The 26,393-nt window shown below is 35.9% G+C and overlaps 1 protein-coding gene across 4 annotated transcripts in view; it reads right to left on the bottom strand.

Annotated features, from left to right (window-relative positions):
• Window positions 1-26,393, bottom strand: part of pcdh9 (protocadherin 9) — a 210,437-nt gene that overhangs the window by 119,175 nt on the left and 64,869 nt on the right. For 2 of the 4 annotated variants that reach the window (XM_008404416.3, XM_008404418.3), the window contains exon 3: window positions 22,482-22,583. The exons of the other annotated variants lie outside the window; for them this stretch is intronic. In XM_008404416.3, coding sequence (XP_008402638.1) covers window positions 22,482-22,583 — 102 coding nt within the window. The remainder of the gene's footprint in view (window positions 1-22,481; window positions 22,584-26,393) is intronic. 4 annotated transcript variants of the gene reach the window in all.

Below are 26,393 nucleotides of genomic sequence, written 5' to 3'. Positions count from 1 at the left end.
ATTGTTTTATCTTTTCCTGTTTATTTCCAATCTAAATAAACTGCTTTATATAAAGGTCTCTAAATAGCAATTAATTTATCGTAAATGTTTTTTTTTAACTGCTGACAAAAGCAGACAGCAAATTAAATTAAATGCTTAGCCAACCACACAACTAGGTTTGAGCTGAATAGGACGAATAAATATATACTGAAAAGAAATGATAAAAATCATCATGATCAGGTTAACTACAAAATAGTTAAAGATATCTTCAAGGGGAAATATAATGTATTTTCCAGGCACATAGTTTCATTTTACAGTTCAGTCAAGTACCTATGTTTCCTGCAGTTGTAATAAAGATGCTATATATATATATATATATATATATATATATATATATATATATATATATATATATATATATATATATATATATATATATATATATATACACTGCTCAAAAAAATAAAGGGAACACTTAAACAACACAATATAACTCCAAGTAAATCAAACTTCTGTGAAATCAAACTGTCCACTTAGGAAGCAACACTGATTGACAATGGGGACCCGCGTCGGGTCAATCAGTATTGCTTCCTAAGTTGTCAGTTTGATTTCACAGAAGTTTGATTTACTTGGAGTTATATTGTGTTGTTTAAGTGTTCCCTTTATTTTTTTGAGCAGTATATATATATATATATATATATATATATATATATATATATATATATATATATATATATATATATATATATATATGAAGAAATTTACTTTGTAATTTATTGCCTTAAAATTGGGACTGTCTCTTTAAAAACCCATGTCAGAGCATCCAGGTGTTTTGCACAGGTCCACTAAATACAAAATAGTATATTTGAGATGTGGTGCAGGGTTTCCCCCAGTGTATTATAGGCCTGGCGGCCCGCCATGATTTACTAGCGCCACCGCCAGGCTAAGTTTTCTTAATTTTTTGGTTTTTTTTAGGAAAATAAAGTAAAATAAAAAAATCGCCTTTTTTTTAAGCCGGATTGCACGTGTTTCTGTTGCTCCGAGCGTTTCAATATCAGAGCAGATTTATTCCTAAAATATATGTTTATAGAAGATATATTTATAGTTTATGCATTTAAAGCCGGACCAATCACACCGCTGGGCCTCTGCGCGTTGCCTCGCGCGCTGCAGCAGCTGGATGTCTAAAGTTAACCTCAGCGCGGATCCCAGGCTCTTCCTTTCACTCGAATGGGACACAGGCTGACCGCTATGGATATTTACATCAACCCCCTGTGAGGAATTATTAGTTATGAGGAGTTATTGATTAAGGTAAGAGATTAAACCCACCGCGTTAGCTCTGGTTGCGCAGCTCTACGTGAACCGCAGGAATAACTTGTAGTCGCGCTTTCCGAGGTGTTTTGACCGAGCGGTGAGAATGATGTATATTTGTGAACAAAACATTATGCGGCGTTTACATCTCAGCACGCTGCCCAACGTTTGGCCCCGTTTTCCCTGTAAAGTTTAGGTCTGTGTTCCCGGTTAGCCGGCGCGTTAGTGGTTAACGACCCAGTGCTAATCACTCATGGTGCAGGTTTAACCCGGTGAGGAGCTTTCGCTCTCCTCGCAGTCACGCATCACGCTGACTTTATATTATTTTATTATTATTAGTATTATTTTTCCGGTTACACTAAGCACCAAACCGTATCAAATGTTTTGCCCACTTAGTCAGACAGAGTTAATGCGCGCGGCCACCGGACATCTGAAAAACTCGTCCAGAAACTCGACCAACCAAAATAGTTTCTTTGTCCCCTTGTTAAAAACTCAACAGACACGAAATGAAAGAGCTGCTAAAGCCACATTAGCAGCATTGAATTAAATCTCCCATTTGTTGCGCATCTCTGCGCAGTGCAGCGGATTACCACATCATGCAGGGCTGGTCCAAGGGTGTATGAGGCCTGGAGCAGAATCTGACTGAGGGGCCCCTTTTGTTGCTAAAAACATCAGCACCTCTAACAGCTTCTGTGTTAGATTTAGTGACATCTAGGACAGGGGGAGTAGTTTAACTGGCAAACCTAAAAAGCAATCAATTATAACTGCAGCTTACTAATTTGTATTTGTGAACAAACGGAGCTGAAACTCAAAGATTAAACTCACAGCATCAGATTGTAGCTGTGGTAACAAACCAATCTGATTATGAATATTGTTCTTTGAACTTCTACAAAGTAAACTTGCCAGCTCCTTAAAATCTTACATATAAATGTTAATTAATTTAAAATCTTTTAATTTATATATGCTGAAACCATTATGTCAAATTTAGCAGCAATGATAATCTCAATAAACAAATGCAACATTTACATATCTGTGGTCTATGTTAAAATATTAGCATTAATGGGGCCCCTGAAGCTTTGGGAAGCCTGATGGAGCCGCTGACTTAATTTGGATTTAACAGAAGTGGACATAATTGATATTTATTTTAATTGTATTTTTTGATTAGTTATTTTTAAGACTAGTTGTGGGTTTATATAGCAGTTCACTGACGTTGTTTTCCCATAACATTATAATTACCCAGTGATATTTTTACTTTTATTGTCTACTTTTAATACAAAAACACGGTGGACCGCCAGTGGACCGCCTCGGCGCCCTGGCCACCAGGCGTAGCAAGTTTTCTGGGGGAAACCCTGTGGTGCAATCAGAGATTTGCACCACATCTGAGGTGCGTCACTGAAGTGCAGCTGACAAATCTGCAGCAACTGTATGACAGTACTTTGTCAACGTTGACTAAAATCTCAGAGAAATGATTCTGGAACCTTGTTTGATCTTTCTCACAAAGAATTAAAGCAGCTCTGAAGGCCAAAAAGAACTACCATGTTTTACCGAATAAAGTGGCTGGTGAGGATAAATTGGTCTAGATAGACAGATAATCTTTTGTTCACTTCTGAGAATTGTTTTTGTCTTAAACATAAGTTACTTCGACCTGAGCTTCTAAAGTTTTTCTGTTGTACCAAGTGAACCGTCTTATTTCCTTCAAAACACTTTCCACGGCCTAATCAACACTCAGCTGACCTCTGCATTGACTTCAAGGTGTAGTTTATAAAATATTGCTAAATTGCTTCTTAGTTCTAATTATTATTGATGTTTTTTACAAAGTTCCTAAAACATATCCAGGTTTGGTTTCTTTTTCCCTTGACAGTCTGTTCAATTACTGAATAAATGGGTACAATACAATGTAAGCTTAATAACTGTACAAAGCGCATTTGAATAAAATAGTCATCAAATAGCTGCTATTTGATGGCCTCACTGCAAGGCAGGAGACATTATCTGAACCACCAAAGAACGTCCTGACCTTAATGCTAAAAACAGCATGAGCACAAAACTTGCTCCCTTTGCTGATGTATTTTTCTTGATACAGGCTTTTGTGGAGGATCAACTATGAAACTGCACTGACGTCAGTCAATAGCTTTAGCTGAAGTCATTAGAGTGGGCATCTCAGCAATACATTCAGTGGAAAGTTCCATTCAGTTCAGAGGTACTCGAATAATCAACAGGGGTTGTTGTGCTCAACTTCACCTTTTGGGTTGAAGAATAAGCACTGAGGTCACAGTTCAGATGTTGAGACAGTCAAGACTACATCTATATGAATAAAAGGGCACAATAGGTTGCTGTTCAGTAGTAATAATGGCAGCTCCAAAGTAGGTGTGGATGTTGCTATAGCATCAGGTTCACCATGTATGTTAGAAACCTGCATACATGCTTTTATTGTAAGCCACAAATAGCAATAGACAACCATGTATTGCATATAAAAATAAATTTGCTGCCCTCTCACTTCCAGAAAGATGAGATTTTTACCTACTACTAGTGTAAATAAAGGCAAAAGGATGCTTATTTTCTAAAAATCAGATGCTTGTTGATTTATCTGTTTTAAATGTGTTAGCCCTTTTCAAAAAGGTTGCCAAGGAACAGTTTTTTTAGATTAAAAACCTGCATGACTAATATAATTACATGTATAAACCCTATTGTTTTCTGTATTGCTTCTCAGATTGATGTTCCATCCGCGCTGTTTCTCCTCTTTTAAGAAAGATTGATAGAATGCAAATATAAATATGAGATTATAATTTCTAATTAGGGCTTTGAATGACACTATTGGAACATATTTTGATTACTTACATAATAAATGATTAACCTCTAGTTAAAAACCTTGTGTAATTATAAAATGGCTTGTTTTTGTAGACTACAGTGATCCTTTATTCACAATTTGCATGTATTTATACATATTTTAATGCCATGTATATTGATATGTTTTAATGTTGCATTAAGAAGCTGGGTTAGATTTATCTTGTTGCATTCAAACTGCAGAATGGAAACTTATAAGCGATAAGTGAAGGAAATTAGATTTGCCAAAAATAACATTTAAATCTATCAAAAATGGTAGATAAATTACAGCCAGAGATAAGGATTTCCAGCTTTAATTGTCATATATAACATCAAAAGTCTTACTTTAGTGAACTTCTCATAATTTAATGTACAAAAATATCAGGAGGTGTCAAATTACATGCTACGACATTCTATTTGAAAGTAGAAAGTATGGATTACAAACAACACACCAAAAATGACTTATTCTCTTGTTCAAAATCACCTGTTTTTTTTTTTTTTTTGTTTTATTTATGACAACTTGTAGAGGAATACTACATGCAAAATGTGCACACAGTAGATTTTGAAAGAGAGATAAAAAAAATATTTGGGACATTTGCAAAAACAGAAAAGATGACGAGTCAGTGAACCCACAAAAATAGACCATGTGGACTATTCAATGTTATTAAAGATGAAAACAAAAAAAAACAGATACAAATATAAAGCAATAATTAAATTAGAGTTGTCTCAATAACCATCACTTCAAATGATAAATGACAACCCAACGCTATTGTTTGCATTTGCATTTTCTTGACTGATAATTAATGTTCCCTAAAGTAAAGTGAACATGTAGACTTTGATCGGTCACATCCACTGGAGCAAATTTTACCCTAATGGTAATGGGTCAACACGTGGGCTACAACCTTTCAATTTATGACCCCACTTTTAAGTACAAAGTTCCTAAGTACCTAAAACAGCTTCAGCATTTCTACAATGGTTGCCATGGTGACAATGGCTTTTAGAGGACCCATGCAGGGAAGATAGCTTTGGTGTAATAAATTGGGTTATTGTTTGCTGTTAGATCCAAGCTCCATTAATATTGTTTGCCCCAAGTATTAACGCCGTCTCCCAGCAAGCCTTAGCATCCTGCTATTATTGCATTTACTCTGCCTTGCAAGCAGCAATTCCTGTTGTTCCATGCTCATGTTTAGATAAAGCAGATAATCTAATCAGAATACATTCTGCAAGGATTTATCTATTCTGACGGCTCAAGGTTAGAACTGGCACAGTCTGACTATTCAAGGGTGGTAAAAGGAAAATTGCATTTTTTTAAAGTTCAACCACCTCCCTGGAGAATGACACTTGAAACAAACACTCAAAAAACATGACTTCAAAGACAGTATTAAAAAAAGCTATTTATGTATTGGAAACAATAACCCATCCGTACAGCTGGAGTACACAGAGACAAAATGCAAATATGTAAAGACCATATTGCCACAAAAACTATTAAGAAAAAATGAGGTATTGTGACTGCAGCAATGAGTCTGGCCACTATTCTCAAAATAATTGTTCCAGTAAACACTTTTCAGTTGAGAGAAAACTTTCTTTTTATTAAACTATTTGTTTCAAGATAAAAATAAATAAATACAATTGCTAAAGATCCCCTTTTACTTCAGAGCTCTGATGGCATGGCTTAGAGGACTATTTCAAAACAAAACAATTTCCCCCCCCCCTAAAATAGGTCACTAAAGCAGAGAGGGTGCCTATATTATATTCAGGGATTACCAAGTAAGAGGTATTCACCAAATTTCAATACCAAACTAGGTCATGACAACATACACCAGGATTAGAGAAATTCATATGAAACAGAAATTACTTTGTGAGATTTTCATCTGTGTTGAGATTATCATCTTTATTGTTTGGTATGTATACTTCCAATTTACTGCACAATCAAGAAAAGATAAAAGAGACAATTGTGTTGTATGCTCCCTTTGGGGATCATAATATCTGCACACCTCATCCCTACAATCTCCCTTGCCAGCATACGAGCTCAAATATTTGATTTATTTTTTAAGGACTATGTCAATACTATGAATACAAGTCTGGAGAGGATTCATCTCTGGAAATCAATTTCCAATGCAACAGTTAAAGTATCTTCTTTTTTTATTATTTTCAATTTTTTTTTAAAAATCCATGTCATTTGAACTAATTCAAATAAGCCATCTGCCATATTGTTCTACTCACTAACTAAATGTTAACTGAGTTGTACAATAAATAAATACATTAATAATATTGTGAACACTAACTCTTTCCACCCACACAAGCACATAGCCTCAAGGACCAAAAGTGGGCATGAATCAAAATCCCAAATGTATAATCCTACGAATAGAAAATTCACTTCAAAGTCCTATTTCATCCATCCAAGATTCATACACTCATGTCTGCACTACTACAGTCAGGCCCCTCAGGTACTAGTTTTAGGGTCAATGTGCTGATAAAACCAGCTAATGATGCCTTCAAAGACCACTAGGCATGCAGAGGCTGACCACAGGAGATTCGGCTTTTATTTCAATATTTATAAATATATATGAGAGCACTTATTTATTAATTTAACCCCTGCACCTAAGCTTAATTCTTTACTCTTTTCATTTAATATTCATAAGTGAACTCTGTTCAGCCTGTGTGCGGATTTTGTTTGGCAGTTCTCAGGAGCCCCTGATCAACCAAGGATCACTAACCGTGTTGAGCTTGTTTGTGTGCGTGTGTGAAAGCAAATATTAATGTGAGTCTTTAAATGGGAAACGACCCTGAATAAATATTGAAGTGAGGGAGGGATTTTTTTAAAGCACCAAAGAGTTATTTACCAAAGAGCTTTACCAAAAGAATTAGAAAATCAGCTATGATCACCAAGACCTCCACCATAGATAAAGGGTTATAGTTGATTAATTACTCAAATGAAGTCAGTTATGAGTAGCATTCAAACACAAGTGCCTCTCAAAGGTGTTCAAAGAACACTCAACCTAAAATAAAAACAAAAAAACACATAAGACCAGCTGCTGAACACTTTTGTAACATAAGAACATTCAAATTGGGTATAAAAGTAAAAAAAAAACAACGAGCATCATGAAGTTGTAAAGGAAGGCTTTTTTAAAGTGTTACGTTTTGCACTTAATACAAACAGAGTTTTTGAATTCCATTGCCAGACTTTGCAGGTTGTTGGTAAACCGGCTGTCTGGAAGCAAGTTGTAGTAGAAGCAATTAACTCTCCATGTTGGACCAGGTCATTTGGGCATGTGTCTAATCTACCCTAACTGTCAGTGTTAATAGATTGAGTCAGCTGTGGCTCAATAGGACAAGTTTCTTCTTGTCGGTCACCGAGTCACCCCACATGTCAAAGCGGTGATGATCAAGAAAATTAACCTGACCTCGCTCATAATTTGCACAAGTTATTGAATGTTTGTAGTTAAAATGTAATTTTAATGTGATTTGTCAGGAGAAATAAACTTGATGTGAGTTTTTACATAATTTGTATTTGTTCCAGGGCACTGACAGAATGTGCAGTCTTTGAAACACTGCATCCGGACATATTCTTTCGATTTTAACTTTTGCAATATTTTGTAGCTGAAGGGTTAGTATGGACACTTGCTAAAAAAAAGGTATATCTAAATTTTAAAATATGATGCCAATATACCTAACATCAGTACAACCAGCAAAAAACAAACATATAAATAAAAAATGCCATGGAAAAATTTGTACTATAAAAACCTTTATCTTTAAATCTTCTTCTGTAATTAGTAATTTGGCGACTCTTTTCTTTCTTTTTATTGCTCGACTATGTGGTGGGTTATTAGTTTTGGTTTCACCTAGACATCTGTTTATTATCAACCCCTTAGTTTACTTGACTTCCATAGATGTATGTATTTTACAGGTTTTTGAAAAATAAAGTGTCTGAAATGTGAACATAACATGACTATTTATTTTTGATCCATTGTTTGTTTAAAACATGTATCCATAAAGCATTTTAGGCTTCATGGTTAAAAGTTTTGGTCTGCGAGCGGCAACAGGAATGATTGAACTATCTAAGACAGTGTTTCTCAACCTTTTTTGGCCCAGCGCCCCCCTAACCCATATCCAGGTCCCTCACCGCCCCCCACCAAAGAATTTGCAGGCTACTTTGCACTGTCCATTATTTTACTATTGATATCACTGTCAGTATTGTAGATGTTTTGATTTTTATGCTTGTTTCTGTATTTATCATCAAAACTAATTTCCCAGAGAACAAAAAAGTTATGGGAGTAGAAATTATTTTCACAGGCGTCTATGAAAAATGCAATGGACATTCAACTTAAAATTGGTAGGCCTAACAGCAGCCAATAAGAGTGGAAAAAATATTCTTATTTTGTGCCATTTTCTACCTGTTAAATATTCCACAAAATGACCAGATAAAAGATGTTCAACATGCCAGTTTAAACTTTGATCTATTTGCAAACGACTGAGCTCTGCAACATTAAAACATGGATAGAACTGTAACTACATTAATCATAACTCTTCTTCTCTTCAGTGTTTGTCAGTTTCTGGTGGTGCAGGTCTGTGCTGCCTTCAGGAGTATGGGACATCAGAGTATTATCCATAAAACTTCACCCACATGGCATTTATTGTTCAAACCAGAGCTTTCAGTGGAAAAACAAAAGTTCCAGATCCTTTTAATGCCATACAAATATGAGACAGAAACATGGATTATATCTTTATATAGACCTGTCTATTGATTTATAGATTAATAGTTTTACTGGAGAGAAATTACAAATAACAAATCTGGTTCTTAATCAAATCCTAATGAGTCAAATTGAAAGTGTCATTGAGTCATCAGCCTCATGACATTAACACTGACATGAAAAATAATATTGAAGAAATAAATATATCAAATCTAATTAAAAACATAAATAAGTGATAAGTTATTTACTGTTATGGTCTGTAAGATATATTTATTCTCAGTACTAGATGTGGTTTCAACAAATCCATGACATTTCAATAATATTATTTTACCTTTTATCTCAAAATAGTGTCTGTTTATTCTTGCCATTCCGTCCTCTGTATTAATTATTGCTCGAAAGGTCTTGCCATACCAGTTTATTCCTCTGTATTTACTTTAGTTTCTTAGTTTATTCTTGCATTTTGTTCTTCATTCATTTCCATTTAGTGTCCTTTGATTAGTTTTATCCTCTCTTGGTTTATTGCTCTGTCCACTTTTCTTTCCTGTTAATAGATTTATTTAATCATTTATTGACGCTCATCATCACCTGCTGCGCCGCCTAATCGTCATGCGTTTCACATCATGTGTTTATTTTTTCACTGTTCAGCGTCGGATTCTCTGTTTTTATGCCATAATTCACATCTAGTTCGTCGCTCCGTTTTATGTCCCGTTTCTCCTGTTTCAGAGTTTAGCGCAATTTTTTTTTTAAGCCCCTAAGGTGCAGGGCGGTCGGGAAGCGAATCGATGGGGAAAAGGCAGACTGACATAAACCTTTAAAACCAACGGAAACTATTTCTGCATTCTGATTATTGAAATTTAAAAAACTATAACTATGCATTGTAGTGCATTTAAGGTGAAAAGTTTACCTTTGACCAAACGCCCCCCAAAGGCATCCCAGTGCCCCCCTTTTGTAAAAATGTCCACCAGCGCCCCCTGCCGTCCTCTGAACGCCCCCTGGGGGGCGGTACCGCCCACGTTGAGAACCGCTAATCTAAGAGATTTGGTAAAAAAGAAAACGTAATTACATTTTTCAAAGCTTTTCAGTGTCGGTTTTAATCTTTAACGGTTTTAGTACACAGCAAAAGAAAATGATGAGTGAAGTGTTTGGGTCAGTTCATGACCCAAACCTACATGACTAGTAGCCCAGCATTTGTAAACAAAGCGTCACCAGCTTATTTCTAACCTGTTAAACAAGACTTTGGCATTTATGGTTCACTGTTGGTCTTGTTGTAATCTAATTTCAGTTTTCAACTATGGCCATTTTATGTTTTGTAATGGACATTACAAACTTATACCAAGCAGAGTTTTAGTCTGCTTGGTATAAGTAGACTAAAACTACTTAGTCTGACTTTGACTCTGTATCCAAAGTCAGTATATCCTGAAGCTGCTTCAGGATAGAAGAGGCTTCCTAACAAATATGATTTTTAAGCAAACAGACAAATGTATTGATAAATTCCAGGACATCACCTGCCGGCTTCAAGCTTATAAAGAATGAGCAACTGTATTTATTTTATTGTGGGAGTGTCCTTAGTGTTCTGGCCATATAAACTAAACAAGGTTCACAAAATTATATCTTTGTAATATAATTCAGAGATAATCAAGAAATGTGCACTATGTCAAGCACTTCATAATTTTGTGTGTGAATGTTGCAATATAAAATTTACTTACTTAACCACCTATCATGCATAACCAGGAGAGTACACAAGTTTCTCTCCAATAAACAGTGAAGTTGACTTTTGTAATACTGAGTATGCAAATGAAGAATAAAGTTTATTTATATATGTACTTTAAGATTATTTCATAAAGGAGTGATGGGAAAAATGCATAATAAAAAGTGAGTGAAAGAACAACCAAAACCAAACCAGTTTTTATCAAAAGCTAAAAAAACCAAAAAATCTTAATCCAGATCAAATGCCAAAATCTTAAATCCAAATTTACAGTGCTTGTGTGTATGTGTGGGTAGTAACAGTACAAAAAAATTAAAATAAATCTGTGCAGCTGAATTGTCAGTTTTTGAGCAACTTAAACACTGAAGAATAATAAGAGTTGCTGAAGCAGTAAGAACAGGGATGTTTCACCGATTTGGTTTTCAGTTATTTTTCGTAGCTGATGCATTTTTTTTTCTCTTTCTCTCATTGCTTTTATCTTCTTTTTTTTTTTTTGCTTGCTCTATTTGTTTTTGATGAGGATTTCCCATGATAATTTTTACACACTGTATTTCCCAGGGTGCACAGTGTGTGGCTGTTGTAAAGTGACAAGGAGTGTAAAGCTGGTAAAGTGGTTAGCAATAGAAAACCATTTCAGCATTTTAAAGGGTGACTGGGCACTGAGAGGAGACAACATGACTGAAAGAAATAATGTGATCACAGCCACTGGAAGCATTTAAAACATTTGAGAGGACGTTCCAGCAGTGTGGCAATGTATGTAAGATATTTTTGCAAAAAAAAAAAAATTATCATTGAAGAATATTCAGAATGAAATATCCAATGAGATATATAACATAGTGCAAGCCACATTGATTTCCTCATAGCAAATAGAGCTATGAGCTTTACTTGCACCACTATCACATCCACTGCAGCAGCTTAACATTGACAAGCTATTAATCACTGTAAACTAAAAAGTCACCAAAATCACTTAGTTTGGATTAGTTTACTACCGACTCTGACTTCACTAAGTAGTAGTGGAGTCACAAATCCATATTAATATACAGTTCCTTGTTGCACCCAATTGATATCCAGGTTTAGCCCTTGTCCTTCGCCCGTTGTATCTACAAAAAGAAGCGCCTAAAAACAGCAGAAGTACATTTTAAATTCAAAATGGCCATGGTTTAGAAGCACCCCACTGCCTTCAAAGTGCAACTGCATTCTAAACAAGAGAAAGCTCTCACGAATTTAGAACAACCCCCTAGGAAGGTTTCATATTATCACATTTTAATGTGACTGCAATTGAGGCAAACTTTCTCTTTAAAAAAAACAAAACAACAAAACACATTTATCACTTCTGCATTCGTTTTGCGTTTTTGGTAAACAGAAGAAGAGAGACAAAAGGAAAATTGTCCTCACTATCAATTGTGTAAGAAGCATACAACACCATATTGTGTGTAACATGTTACGCACATATCCTGTGAAATGGGCACTTTGGTGTGATGACAAACTGGTTTCGTTTTGCAGCAAGTACTTAAAGGGGAAAAAACTGTGCAAAGGTGGAAAATAAGGTCAACGTGTACATTTCCCAAGAGAGTATCTACCAATTTACCATTTCTTATTTTCACAGCTCCAGTTAACAGCTTTGGTACCAATTAGTAGAATCAAACCTATCCTGACAAAAGCCCATGTGGTTATATGTGTCAGGAACAGCCACTTATTGCTAAAACAATAATTAGAATAAGTTTAGAAAATAATAGGAGATTTCAAAAGTGAAAGCAGAGGCTTTGAGGTCTATTGTCTTGTTGTTCTTAATTTTAAATGTCCAATTGTTAAGAATGGGGCAAAACATAAATTTTAGCTACCTGTAATATTTTTCACGATACATGCTTTGAGATACTATTACACCATCTCCTATGACCTCCCCCATGTTACTTTTGGTATGATGTCATATTTAAGGATCAACTTACCATTTGAGAATAAAATGTCAGTGGTCAGTTAGTCCCACAACTGGTCATGAAATTATGAACTGAATTTGTTTGTACACGTGTGGTATACAGAGGCAAGTAAAATATAATGGGACCCTATGGCAACATATAAATTAATCCTGTGGTGCTATTGCACATGTGTATACATGAAATTTGAGTGATTCTGCATCCACATGTGGCAGAATATTTTATTATGTTAAAAAGTGTGTGACAGGTTGACTTATTTGGGGTTCAGATTCTGCATATTACTGTTAAATACATTGGAACCTAACACTAGATCATGTTTTGCCCTCTGGCATTATGTCTTACTCCACTGGAAAGGCAGATGTGCAATAGTGTGACAAAGGTTTAACATTAAGTCCAAAACTTGTGCACTTATTCACAGTTTTCTCTGTTTGGGCTATGACTTTTAAACATCCTCTGATGAGCATGCAGCTGTAATTTGGGTGTTTACTTCCAGGATTATTAATCTAAAGGCACAGGTCATGCCCAAAGCTAAAATGTTGTATTTATAAGAGTGACTGGAATAGCAAATGGCTTAACATTTTAATAATTTAATACACAACAAAACAGTAACAGAGGAACTGCACCAAGCAGCTATTAATTTAATCAAAAAACCATAGAAAATGAGCATGCAGAGTAAAAATAAGTACTTGAGGCAGAGATCAACTTCACAACTCTATATAGAAATAACAGATGGACTTTTTCTATAAAATAAATAAATAATACAAACTCTTGTCGTGAAAAGACAGATTCAGGAACACTAAAGTTGTACTCAGGCATGTTAGCATATGGCAGTGGTTTCCAAACTTTTTCTCCTGCGCCCCCCCAGTGGTTTCCAAAAATTTTCTGCCCCCCCATTGACTACAAATGGCTGTCTGGTTGAACGACATGTGGAACAGGGTGGGAGGGGGGAGAGAGGATTTTTATAGACTCCTTGTCCCTGCCCCTGGGTGGGAGGGATCAACTTTTTGGGGGGCAAAATGAATGTACGTAGCTGAACATAGACAACAATATAGTTAGCCTACAGGCTACTTGTTAAGCTTAAGGTGATGTATTGATATTAGCTAGTCATCTTTTAGCTAACATTACCTGCATCCAGCAACTTTACTCAACTCAGTGGGTTAGTTTGGGGGGAAAACTGTGAAAAGTGCTTTGCGTTTTGCTGGTTTGCTGCCATGATTCTAACACACCTGTGTAGCTCTGCACATCAGCAGCAGGTCTCCTTCACTGCCGCACAGGTGTAAACCTAGCGCGAGCGTCGTAGCGCTCATGTTGCGTTTAAAGGCGGCTCGGAAAAACAGGTTACCACATGTTAACAACGGATGAAACAGTTTTAACTGCTGACAAAAGTGACAGAGGACACAGATATGGTAAGTGTGGAAACCCCTACTGTATCAAATTGACATAGGAATAACAGAGAGTTGGCCATTCTAAGGTAAAAACCCAGCGCATACAGCGTTCATGTTTGTTTTTTTTTCATCCAGACGGCTTCCCGCGCTCCCCCTGCAATGGCACGGCGCCCCACCTAGGGGGCGCGCCCCACAGTTTGGGAGCCTCTGGCATATGGAATCCATTTTAAAATGTTGAGGAAGATTATTTAGTGGTTACTTTCCACCTCTCCCTAGTATATAGCTGAACAAATATTTTCTAAGAAAGCCATCGCCACCAATCAAAAGATTCTGGTCTTACATGAAATCCTTACACTAACCTGATGAGATGGCTTAAATAATTCAGAGTTCATCTCAATAATTGCAAATTATTGATATGAATTGTGAAATTGTTCAGATACAGTAATAGATAAAGGGTAAAACTGGAAAACATTGACTGTTATTCTCAAAAGAGAAAATTCAAATTCTACATTTTCACATTAACTGACAAGTTTGGCACATTTATACAGACATGGACAAGAGGAGTAAATAAAAGTTCACTTTATGTATTCAAGTTACTTTTCAGAGCGTGATGATTCCTAGGAACAAATCAACTGCTGTCTGCTATAAAGAGAACCCACACACTGCAGAGCGAATGAGAACAACCTTCTGGCTATCAGCTGTGCGTTCAGGATAACAGGGAACATTATTTTCCAATATTACTACTGGGTAATTAAATAAAAGAACAATTAATAGAGTTTTGGCTTTCAATACCTCCACCACCTACTAAGCAAATCATTCTGCAAACAGTGTTAAGCAAGCTGTTCTGGTTTGTTTCCCCAATGTCTGCAATAAACAAAGAAGGAAAGACAGGATTTCAGTCATGCAATTTAGGATTCATGACTGGAACTAGTTGTACAGAGGCTTCATATTTGTGAAATAAATTAAAATCTGGAAGTGTGCTGAGCTATAGGTCACTGATAATTAGGGGAGTAATTGACATGTCACCCTGCAATCTGGCTGAAAGACTGTACACCATATTAATAAGGCATCATGTTAACTTTCTTCATACAACAAAAGGTATTCTGTTTTTCTCAGAAAAAGTACAATGTCAGAAGGGATGTGGGATCTCTGCAATAGCTGCTGATAGAAATTCAGGTTTTTCAAGCATTTTTTTTAATGCAGACAGCAAAAAAGAATTATGCAGTTTCAGGACTCCTGAAGCTTTCAAAGGCTATGCACTTTTCTTGACCACGGTTTCCTCTCACCCCCCTATTCATAGAGGTAAATTTGTATCCAAGTACCTGGCCTTCTTACTAATGTTCCTCCTTGTCAGAGACAAAGGAGTTATAAGACTGGAGGATTTGGCAGGCTCTACCACTTGCAGCCATTATTTCAACCCATCCATCTAAGAAGGATAATAGAGTGTCCTTGCCTTTCAACGCCTAGAGGAGTGACCAGTTATCACAAACCACCAGCTCTGTTGTTAATAAAACACGGGATGGGAGGATCATGCTCGGGATAAAAAGGAATGGGGATAGAGGGAAGGGTAGAGGAGAAATGGGTCCGTGCTATTCTGACAGACGCCTTGCAAAGGTGAAGTTGATCACAATCAGCAGCCAGTTGCCAAGCTGGCAGGGGTTCTCTTTTAACATCTTAGCTTTAGTTGCTGTGAAGATAAATTTAGCCCCATCGCATCTCTCTCTCTAGACCGCGGAGAGGGGTGGAGAAGTGAGAAGAGGAGGAGATGAGAAGAATTGGAGTGGAGAGGTGGGGCAAGCAGTGTTAGGCTGATCTAGCTAATGGCCAATCTGACCTTCATAGAAAGTCAAACGGTACGAACAGGGAGTAGTGTGTCATACAAAGCCACTACAGTTTAATCAAGGCTTTTTCCATTATGCTTGACCTCTCTATGAGTTTCATCAAGTAGTTGAAATTTCATTGATTGCTTAGAATGTGTGTGGAAAGCAAGTATCATGCAGGATAAAACAAGTGAAGAACAAATAAAAAGGAGAAAAGGTGTTTTGTTTTTGTGCCTGATTTACGTAGTAAGAAAAAAACATTGAAAACTAGTGTAGCATATTATAACCCAAGTGTCTGTAATTATAAATTGGTTATTGATGTTTAGGTTGCAAACAGACTTAGTAAAGCATAATAACATATAGTAGAAATAGCCCTGAATTTTAGAACAGATTCAGTTTCATATGAAGTAATATTGCCCCCATTCTCTTGTCTGCCATCTGATTTTTTTATCATTTCTTTCCACTCTGCAGTCCACAGCACATTTCCTTGCTGTTCATGATTGAGATATAGTCTCAGAAGCTTACAATGACACTGCACCTCTCCTAGGATTACAGTTTAATCTTACCCTAACGTTTCTTTGTCAACGGCGACTGTAGCTACGCAGTATTTTCAAAATCTGATGGAAAAAAATGCCCTTTGTTGTTGCAAATAACAGTTCTGTACCAATACTATTTCAGTCAAGAATGCAAATTTTATTCTACACAAATCACAGAAAAAAATAAATAAAAAAAACAGTTTGCTGCTTTTTCTGCAACAATCCACTATTTGAAGATCAAGGAGAGTTTTTAGACATTGAGGTTTGAAATCAACAAAACACAATAATACAAGGTAATCTTATAGAAATCTGGAGATTTCTGAGATTCCTTGGGCTCTATTGTGTCCACAGAGTTGTTTCAAAGATTTTAATTTTGTATTTTTATGTGGACCTTGTCTTTCTGAAGGAGGTTGTGGCTGCCACAGAGTGCTGTTGCCATGGCAGGCTAGTTTTTGATCTGCAATAATCTTAAGGTGGACTGTCCCGTTAAAGTAACATCAGATCAACATGAAGATTCAGGGCTTTTAAGCAAAGAAACTGCATGAAAGACTATCAATACTGCTTATTTAAACTGTTGATTTTAATAATGTGGCTGAAAAAAGTTAGTAAAGCACATGTATCCAAAACCCAAATATGCTGGGAAAACACCAAGAAAGCAAATTAAAAAAAACTGTTAAGAATCCATCTGGTCTGTTTTCTGTATAAAGACCATAAATAGAAACTTGCAAGAAAAATCTGACAATTTCCTTTCATCTAAATATGCAAAAGCCTTCCTATCCGGTGACATTGTTTTGTTTTTCTCAAACATTTTCTAGCTATATATAAAGATCTACTCAACTGATATTATTGAATCGTAACTCAATTCTGTAAGTAACAAAACTCATATAATTTAAAAAAAGTCATATTTTTAAAGCCTCTATTTCTGTCAAGTGTGATGATTTTTTGCTTATAGTCAATGAAGACACAATATTTAATTTCTTAGAAGATTAGAATTTCATCAGGCCATTAAAAAATAATAATACACAAGTGTGGTCTTAATTAGAAGTATGTTTCATATCTGATAAAAACAGTTAATCCTTCGTTTAATTATAATGAAATATAAAGTTACATTTTCAAGTGCTTCAAAAAAAGCGGATCAGTGGAAAGAGTATCAACTTTGTATGAAATCTTTCTGGATACGTATGCTACACAGAGATACAGCCCATTCACTGCTGTGATTTTATAAATTGCATCTTCCAAAGTGGTGTTACTGCAGCATTATTGGATATTCCATTTCCAAAGCTCCCAAACTCTCCTCTCTAATATCAGTTCATGGCCAAACAGGATTTAGCACTTGAGTGTATTTCAAAAGTCTAAAGATTCTGAGCATTAAAAGCACCAAGCATGTATAGCAGTTTGCTAATGTGATTTTCCAGTATGGTCAATAAGTACATTTCAAACGGATACATTTAGACATTGTATAAACCTTGTAAACTGTGTCCAGAGTTAGTTCATTTTCAACCTAATTTTTTTTAGTCTGGGCTAAGTATAAAATAAAGATTTGTTGTACTTCAAATAACCATTCTGTCTGTTAAAAAAAAGTTCAGGTTTTCCAAGTACATTTTATACAAACAGCAAAAAAGAATTATGCATTTTCAGGACTCCGGAAGCTTTCAGAGAATATGCACATTTCTGCATAAATTAACAGTTAACAACTTTGTACCAGGAAGTGCTAACTGTTAGCTACCACTGCTAAAGCGAGTGCTACGCTGATAAATAGCTCACCATGTAAGCAAGTTAATCTAAAACTATATTTTATGTCGGTCTAAAAAGGAAAAAATGAAGCATATTTTCTGAAACTGAGTTATGTTGCATTAAGTACCTGTTTTGTTCTGTATTGGGATCGCAGGAATAAAATATGCCAATCTGGCATATTTTATGCATCAAGGAGGGCTGAGTTTACTATCTTTTTGTTTCTTTTGAAGTAGCATTCACTTGAATTTTGTAAGATTGTTATATAACAGGGGCGACTGTGACTAAGTGATAGAGAATATTCTTGCAATCGGACAGTTGTAGGCTTGAGCCAAGCTTCTTCCCATCATTAGTATTAAACATGTCTGTGTGAATGCGACTGCGTGAATATGTCTGTAGTGTAAAGTGCTTTAAGTGGTCAGTATGACTGGAAAGGTGCAATATAAATTCAGATCCTATACCATAACTTATGTAGCTACACTGAACATCACAATATGAAGGCTACGGTATCAGAAATACAGAGAGTTGATAGTGGAAACTTATTTACCCAAAGGTGCCTTTTGTCGTACACTACTAAAATCCCAAAAACAGTTGTACACAGTGGTATGACAGATATTTAAAGATTACCCCTGGCATAAACAAGGTTAAACTAGATAGCATCTTCCAAACAATATAAAGTGAAAATAGATAAATCAATGCCATAAACCTTGAAGGGATGAGACTTTTCTTCTCGATTCTTGTTCATTTGTTTATAGCTTCTTCTTTTTTTATCCTCACCTGCAAGTCAGTTCTTTTGTATGAATTTTACAATAAAAATTAAATTCCCAGTTATCTACTCATCATGCATATAGAGTAAATGGCAATAAGCGCATTGATCCCTAGGAGTACGGGGACCACAAACTGAAAAACATCCAATAAATCAATGGGACATATGCAGTCCATGAGGTGACTTTTCCAGTTTATTGTATTTTACCTGCTGCAGAACTGAAGAACTACAGTTCGGATGCAGTTAGTTTCTTGTGTGTGATGACTGGTATTCACAATAAGAACAACCAAACTATTCTTCTCCACGCAATTTGGAATAAACTATTAATGAAGGAAGGTGTCTCTCTGTGCCCAAGGACTGCTCAACAATCAGCCCAAGGACTCACTGCATATAGGATGGGATAATTTCCGCCAGCTGTGCCTTTTCACGTTCGCTCCTGCCCCTCTCCCAACCACTCCTCCCTATGCAACAACTCCCTGATGCACTCGGAATGACAGAGGAAAGAAAATTATCGAACACCAATACAATAAAGCTGTCTGGTAACTTAATAGGCTGCTGAGTAGGGGCAGCGTGGCCATCTTGCTTTGAGGCGATAATGAGAGTCATCATTCCCTCATGGGCTAAAAGAAAACGGCCTGTGTGAGAGGACATGCATTTATCTGAGCACGCATGCGTATGTTTGGCTGTGAGGCTTTTTGGTCCGGTGAGGCTCAATAAACACACACTACCGTGCTGCAACAAAGCCAGCAGGATATTTTGCTGAATTCAGCTGAAAGGAATTCTGTGAGAAATTCTGTTCACTAAATCAGGCTAACGTCCGTATAATGTTGCTGTAAGCTTCAGGGAGACACAAAGCATGCACTGTCCTATTTATCTTATTACTGGTCCCTGAACCAGTTCCACATGTGAGAAAAACATCCCAGATTAATAAAACAAACAAAAAAAACTGCGTTGTAATGGAGGTGAAAGAAAGACTTACCAGGATTACTGAAATAATAATAGAAGGTGCTGTAATTTGTTTCTAGTGACAAGGATTTTTGTTAACACTGGACTTTTACTCGTGAAAGCATTCCTTTTTCAAACTCTACGATAAAACATTCTTGTTCCTGTTTACTTAAGTCACCAGTTGTAGTTCTATTTAAATAAGTATTATGCGATATTAATATCACAAATATTCCAATATGTTGCACCTCTGTCACTTGACTTGAGACATTTGTGCATAATACATACACTACAATAAGCTGCACTTTATGTTTTCCTCATATGAACATTATGGGTTCCTTCAGTCATTTTTTATATCAAGAAAAAGTTATTCTAATTTAGACTAAATGAATGTAAGATTACATGGCTGACAGAAGATGCCGGCTAATGTGCAAAGACTTTGGGCGTTTGCTGTCATTTGCGAATCATATAAGGATAAGTAGCAAACAATTCATGTTGTTTGCTACTTCCATGTGAAAAAAAAAATGCTACTCCTTATTTTACTCTATATTTTCTGCCCTCAGTGACTGACAAATCTATCAAAGTCTTAGAAATGTTTACAGCAGCTAAGGAAATTCTGACCTGTTGACTGTGCTGATGCCAGCTAGCACAGCAAAATCACTGCATGACACAGTGGTGTGCCCGGTGGCATCAAGGGAATGTGGGTGAGATGGAACTGCTTTGTGTTTACACCATTGCCTCGTTAGCTTTTCCCTGTTTGCTGATAGTGGACCCAGGGGGACACAACAAGCATTAAATATTTAATGGAAAGAAAACTGAGGGGTCCAATGTTTGTGAACATTACTGCTACATGAAAAATAAATATATGCAAATGTTTTCTCAGCTGTATATTTAGGAAATGCAGATATAAAAGTTTTCAGTGTTTTCATAAAGTACAAAAAGTTTAAACTGTGTTAATTCTTTGACATTTTTCCTGAGTGATGGGAAAGTTAATTGTCAGACGCTACCTGTTATTCTGTAACAAACTAACTCCCAATGAGTATTTTGGAAACTAATCTTGAATGTCTTTAAAGTGTGAAGTAAAGAAAGTTAGCTTTCATTTGAAAAAAGGTAAAAAAGGTACAGTACAATCATTAAGCACTGCTGATTTACTATAGATTTGGAACAGTCCAGTACTTTACAACTTTAATATTCTTGTATTATCTTTGTAGATTTAACATGGATGTTTCCATTTACTAGTAACTTGATGCTGGAACACCTGAAGTTCTTCAAGGTAGAACAATAAAGGACATTTTTATCCTATCCACCTTCTAACTGACCTAACAATCCTCTAAATGTGCTCATATGTAAACTAAGAAATAGCTAGCTCATCAGAAAAGATCCCATAAATGTAATTTATGGTTTGCTGTGTTTGTTTTGTTTGTTTTTTTTCTCCCACTCATTTCATTTAATTCTAAATGAGAAAATTAAACAAGCAGTTCTTTGTTGTTTCCGAAAGTTTTGGCTTTGTAGAAACAAAAGTGGCATGAAAAATTACAATGATCACAGTATTTTATTCAAACTTGTTTTGCAAATGTGACCAGATTTTTAGCACTTCTTCTTGTGAGATGCTTGCAGACCTTAAAATTATATGGAGTCTACAGTTACAGTTCAGCTGAAAATATACAGTATTGATACCCTCTGCAAATTTAGGCTATAAGCAATCTTTTTATGTGCCAACACGTTGCTTTTGTTTGTGAGTAATGTTAATGTTGTGGAGTGGCAGAGACACACAAAATCTTTAGAAAAATATAAAGATTAGGGTGATGACCAGGAGGCCTCTCAACCTCAAAGTTCTGTAGCTCACCAGCAAAGCTAAATTGTGAAAATACCAGTGGACATACGCAAAATGCTGATCAGCAATTATAAGAAGCGTTTGAATGCTATGATTCAGATAAAGATTTAGAGTAAGATAAAAAAGAGTAAGGTAAAAACAAATTTGAACATAAAAACCGAAAACCCTTTTTTTTATGTTGCTTTATAAATTTAACGGATGTTTTTTTTTTTTTTTTAAAAAAAAAGACCTTCCCATTTGAAAATAGCTATAAACTGAACTATTTTGTCAATATATGCATGGCGTCGTTGAATTGTGTAATAAAATAAAAATACCTACACAGTTAAATGAATTACATTAGGTTAACAGTTTAGGCAAGGCTGGTGAAATTCTTCACACTTACGCTGTAACAGAAAGAATTGCATGCACCTAACCCTATCTGTGAAACACAATGACAGGAAAGGAATTCACACAAATTATCCCTGCAACACGCAAAAAAAAAAAAAAAAACTTGGCATTGCGGTGAGCAACGGATGCAGATTATGGTAAGAGTCCAACCCCCCTCTCAGCTCTTGTTGATAAACTGTAGCAGAGAAAAACCGACATCATTAAGATTCACCAGTGCAAAGCGACACAAGCAAACCTTCTCTAACCCCCCGATGACTATCAAGCTCTGTGTTTTCCAAGCACGGAGGTAATGAGACAAATACTTATTACTCAAGTAAAAATGGCATGAATATTAGCATCACATTAGCCCTGAATTTAATGATGTTTCGAGTACAATATGTCACTGTTACTCGGATGCAAAACATTTTTAGGCTTTGTAGAAGGAGAAAAAAGTAGAAATATTTTTTTGCAATGTTCCAAAGCACGGATGGAGGCAAAAATGAAAAAAATAGACATATTTTGTCCAATAACTCTCTTTGTCTTTCTCCATGGAATGCCGATGTAATAATGATCTTCAAAATAGTTTGGATTTTATGATATGAAATGATTTGCATTAGGTGAAACTCTAATGATTGTTTGCCAAAGAAATGGGACCATCAGTACTCACTAAAGGGGTGCAAGGGGTCCAATATTCAGGATTCAGCTCTGCTCGAGGACGGAGGTCCAGATATTCGGGGTTCAGTTCAGTTCGGGCACGAGTTAATGTTCCCTTCATGGAAATTGAAAAAAAGGTTCCGTTAGAATTGGTTATTTAATTATGGTTTTGTTTGCATTAACAAAATGTGTACAGAACAGAAAAAACACAAAGCTCAAATTTCCTAAACGACTCAAAAACAAGATTGTTTACAAAGATATAAGAATGTCTTCAAATAAACTTGGCCATGCATTCAAACACATATGTAGGTATGTATAATGTTAATTTGAATAATTAACATGAAGTTTCACCAAAAATTTCAATTAAAGAACAGGAAATGAGGTTAGAAATGCAGTTTCCCATTCCTGAGGCCTGTCCTAAGTGACATGCCATTGGAATGGACTGATTTTGCTGGGCCCCATGTGGTCTATGATATATACTGTAATTATCTGCTGATTCTCAAAATGGTTGTGTGTAATGAGGCTATGCTGCATGAAGCCCCAGGCATAAATCACTGTCTTTAACTGACTTCCAGATGACCAGAAACAACACAGAGCAGAGAAAGAAATGGGTTATCGGAGAAGCACTACTGTAAAATTGTGTCTCTTATCAGCACACACCATATTGTCAGCCTAAATAATTTCACACATTATTTTTTCAAAAAGGTATAAGTCGACTTGCAATTTATAATTTCTTTTTTTTTTTTTTTGGTTATAGCCCAGCAACCGGTTCATTAACTGCTAACAGTCTTATTCGGCATTGCAAAAAAGGTGGAGACCTCGTAATGTATGCGTTAGCCTCAACCTTGTTGAATGACATGAGAATATCAGGTGGTCGGCTGTCCCTGGAATGAAACTCCTTCTAAAAGCAAACACACCGCTGCGAGGTACACAAGCAACAATCCTGTATAAAAACAAATACTTATAATAATGAAATGGATTACATGGTGTGCGGTATTTGGTAATTGGAAAATCTACGGTAATTAAAACAAAAATGTCCCGTTTGAGAGTTGTCTCCCCAGATATTTTAATGTAATACATAATAAAATAATTTATTTTTAAAGCCAAGTTGGAATATCATTTTAACACCCAATCTGTACATTACATTCATTGTGCTGTCATTTATTTTCAATTATAGAAAAACACAAAAAAATAAAACATTTGGTGAATAAAATATATGCAAAATGTATTGTTAATCAGTCAGTCCTGAAGGGTAAAACTCAACTGTCAACAGTGATTAAGTTTAATGAACCTTAAACCTCAGCTAGACTATTTAACTAAGAAGCTATAGAAAACTGCACTGAATGCATGATTAAAGTCACAATCAATGATAGTAACAGAGTAATAATAGTAAATCACAGTGGATTACATTATTGTCATGAGCAGGTTTGCGTTAAATGTGGTTTACAAATGGATGTTTTAAATTCCTTATAACTTGCAAGTTCACACAATATAGTAAGACGGGTATCATCCAAACCATAGGTAAAACAGAAGAGAATGCTGTCCAAAGACCTATGCTAGTTTTCCGTTTTTAGTTGGGTTAGAAATCAACCTTTCCAAAATGTACTCAGGCAATTTTAACGAGACATGTTTCTCACAACAGTTTCCCTTAACAGTTCTTCCAATTATTGAAATACCGGGGAAACGGGTAGAATGCAGCTGAGCAGCGCTCAGAACCTCTATCTCATTTTGTGTTGGCTTAATATATGATTTCACTTGTCTGTCATTCTAATTAATGGAAGTGCTGTACTATAAACTTCCCAAAATGTGGGATTATTTATGACTATCTAGCCATTTATCATTGGTATGATATGTGACAGAGAGAAGGAAGTGAGAGTTGGCAACATTATAATTGATCATTTTTCACTTCACATTGTCAGTGACGGTGGTAAAGTCCCTGGTTGACGCTGACAGCGTCACATGTTACACCTGTCAACTCTGACAACAAGTATAAGCAGCATGAATAAAACAGTTTATTAAGATTTACTGAGTGTCCTGCAACTGCATGAGGTGAACACCACTTTCCACTACCTGAGCAAAAACTGGAGTATTCTAGACAATGTTGCAGCTAAGGATTGAGAGATCATTTAAGTATGCAACGTGTTTAAAATTTTAACTATACCCAATCAGTGGTGTTAATGATAGTCTGAAAATGACTGTTTTAGTTTACATTTACTGAACAGAGTCTAAAACTGGGGAGAGGTTTCTTGTCACTAAATGGCCACCACTGGAAGTTCTCAAGTAATTAGTGTTTTTTAAAATTAGGCAATGAAATTAAACTAGCACAGCATCATTCTGTTGTAACAGCTTGTGGTAAATGATTCTGTGTAATTTTGTCAGTAGTACTCTGTCATACAACTAAATGATTATGGAAACTTAGATGAACAACAGATTTCCACCTGGTGTGAATGAAACTGGTATCTACTTTGCTGCTTTACTACAAAAAATTGAACCTTTATGAGTTAAATGCAGCAATCATCATTGAGTAAATGTTGCAGCATATTCCTGAGGCGTGTGACCTCTTTTTTTAGATTTAAAATCTTGGTAAAATGCCTTTATGGGACTGTGCTCTGGTGCTTTGTAACATGCTGTTAGCAACAGGATGTGGCATGGGGTCTGTTTGTTTTCAGTACATGCCATCAGATTCTCTTAGATTGCCATCAGAGGAGTTGGAAGGTCAGGTGAACACCTCACAATTGTTCTTTTCGCTGCTCTTCTGCAGGTTTTATTAGACCCACAGTTCTGCTGAGAAGAGTCAGGTGCTAAGGAGCAGCACAGTTCCCATGCAACGTAGGGAGAATAATAAAAGTAACAAGCTTGAAAACATTCAAGATACAAGTTTTCATGTCTATTCAAAGGTAGAACGCAATGCATTATTTGTGTATCACTGATTATATGGTTTAGCAGTTTAGTGTATTCAGTAGAGATGTGCCGATCAGGTTTTTTCCTGCCGATTCCGATCATTCATGAGGGCCGATCACCGATACCGATCACCGATACCGATCACATAATTATTACTTTTTTAATCATAAGCACTACCGGTTACATTATATGGAAAAAGGAACCATGAATTCACCTTAATTTAGACAAAAACTTGTTTTTAACAGTGGTGGAGAAAGTACTCAAAAAATGTACTTAAGTAAAAGTACAAATACACAGTCAAAAATGTACTCAAGTAAAAGTCAAAGTACCACATTAACATTTTACTTAAGTAAAAGTAAAAAAGTGCTGGCTTTTAAAAATACTTAAGTATTAAAAGTAGAAGTACTTGCTGAACGCATTTCCTAATCGCTAATATCATTACGTGTGCCGATTGTATTTAATTTTAATAGAAATTAATACATCAGAAATGGCACATTTCTGATGTATTAAAATGGAACACGTTTAACCGCAGATTAAACGTGTTCTTATTGTGTTTATTCTCTGTATCAGTTTAGACTTGGATATGTGATTCTATGGATCATAATTTCAGGGATGGAAACATCTTGTCTCCTGTCCTAACATAGCATGAACTTCATTAGTGACATTTATTTAAAAAGAAATCCAACTGAAAGGGGATGGAAAGAAGGTGAGGGGAGGCAACCAAGGAGCCATGTAGCAGAGTTGTAGTCAAGACCACCGAACCCGAGACCAAGACCAAGACCAGCGCCCCGCGCTAAATGACACAATAAAATTAAGTTTACCTATCAAAATTGGTTCTCAGATTGATCTGAAAGATCCCATTCCCATAAAAACACCTAGATATTAAATACTTAGAGCTGAAATATATTTAACCAGTATCAATTAAAACTCACTTCATTCTGTTTTGCTTTCATCGCTGTGCTACAATCCGCAGAGGTCTCCTGCCATCCCTAGAAAAATAACGCCCTGGGCGGTCAGAAACCAC

Source organism: Poecilia reticulata, chromosome 3, assembly GCF_904066995.2.
Source record: "Poecilia reticulata chromosome 3, P_reticulata-male-v2, whole genome shotgun sequence".
NCBI lineage: Eukaryota > Metazoa > Chordata > Actinopteri > Cyprinodontiformes > Poeciliidae > Poecilia > Poecilia reticulata.
This window is presented reverse-complemented; position numbering and strand designations above follow the sequence as displayed.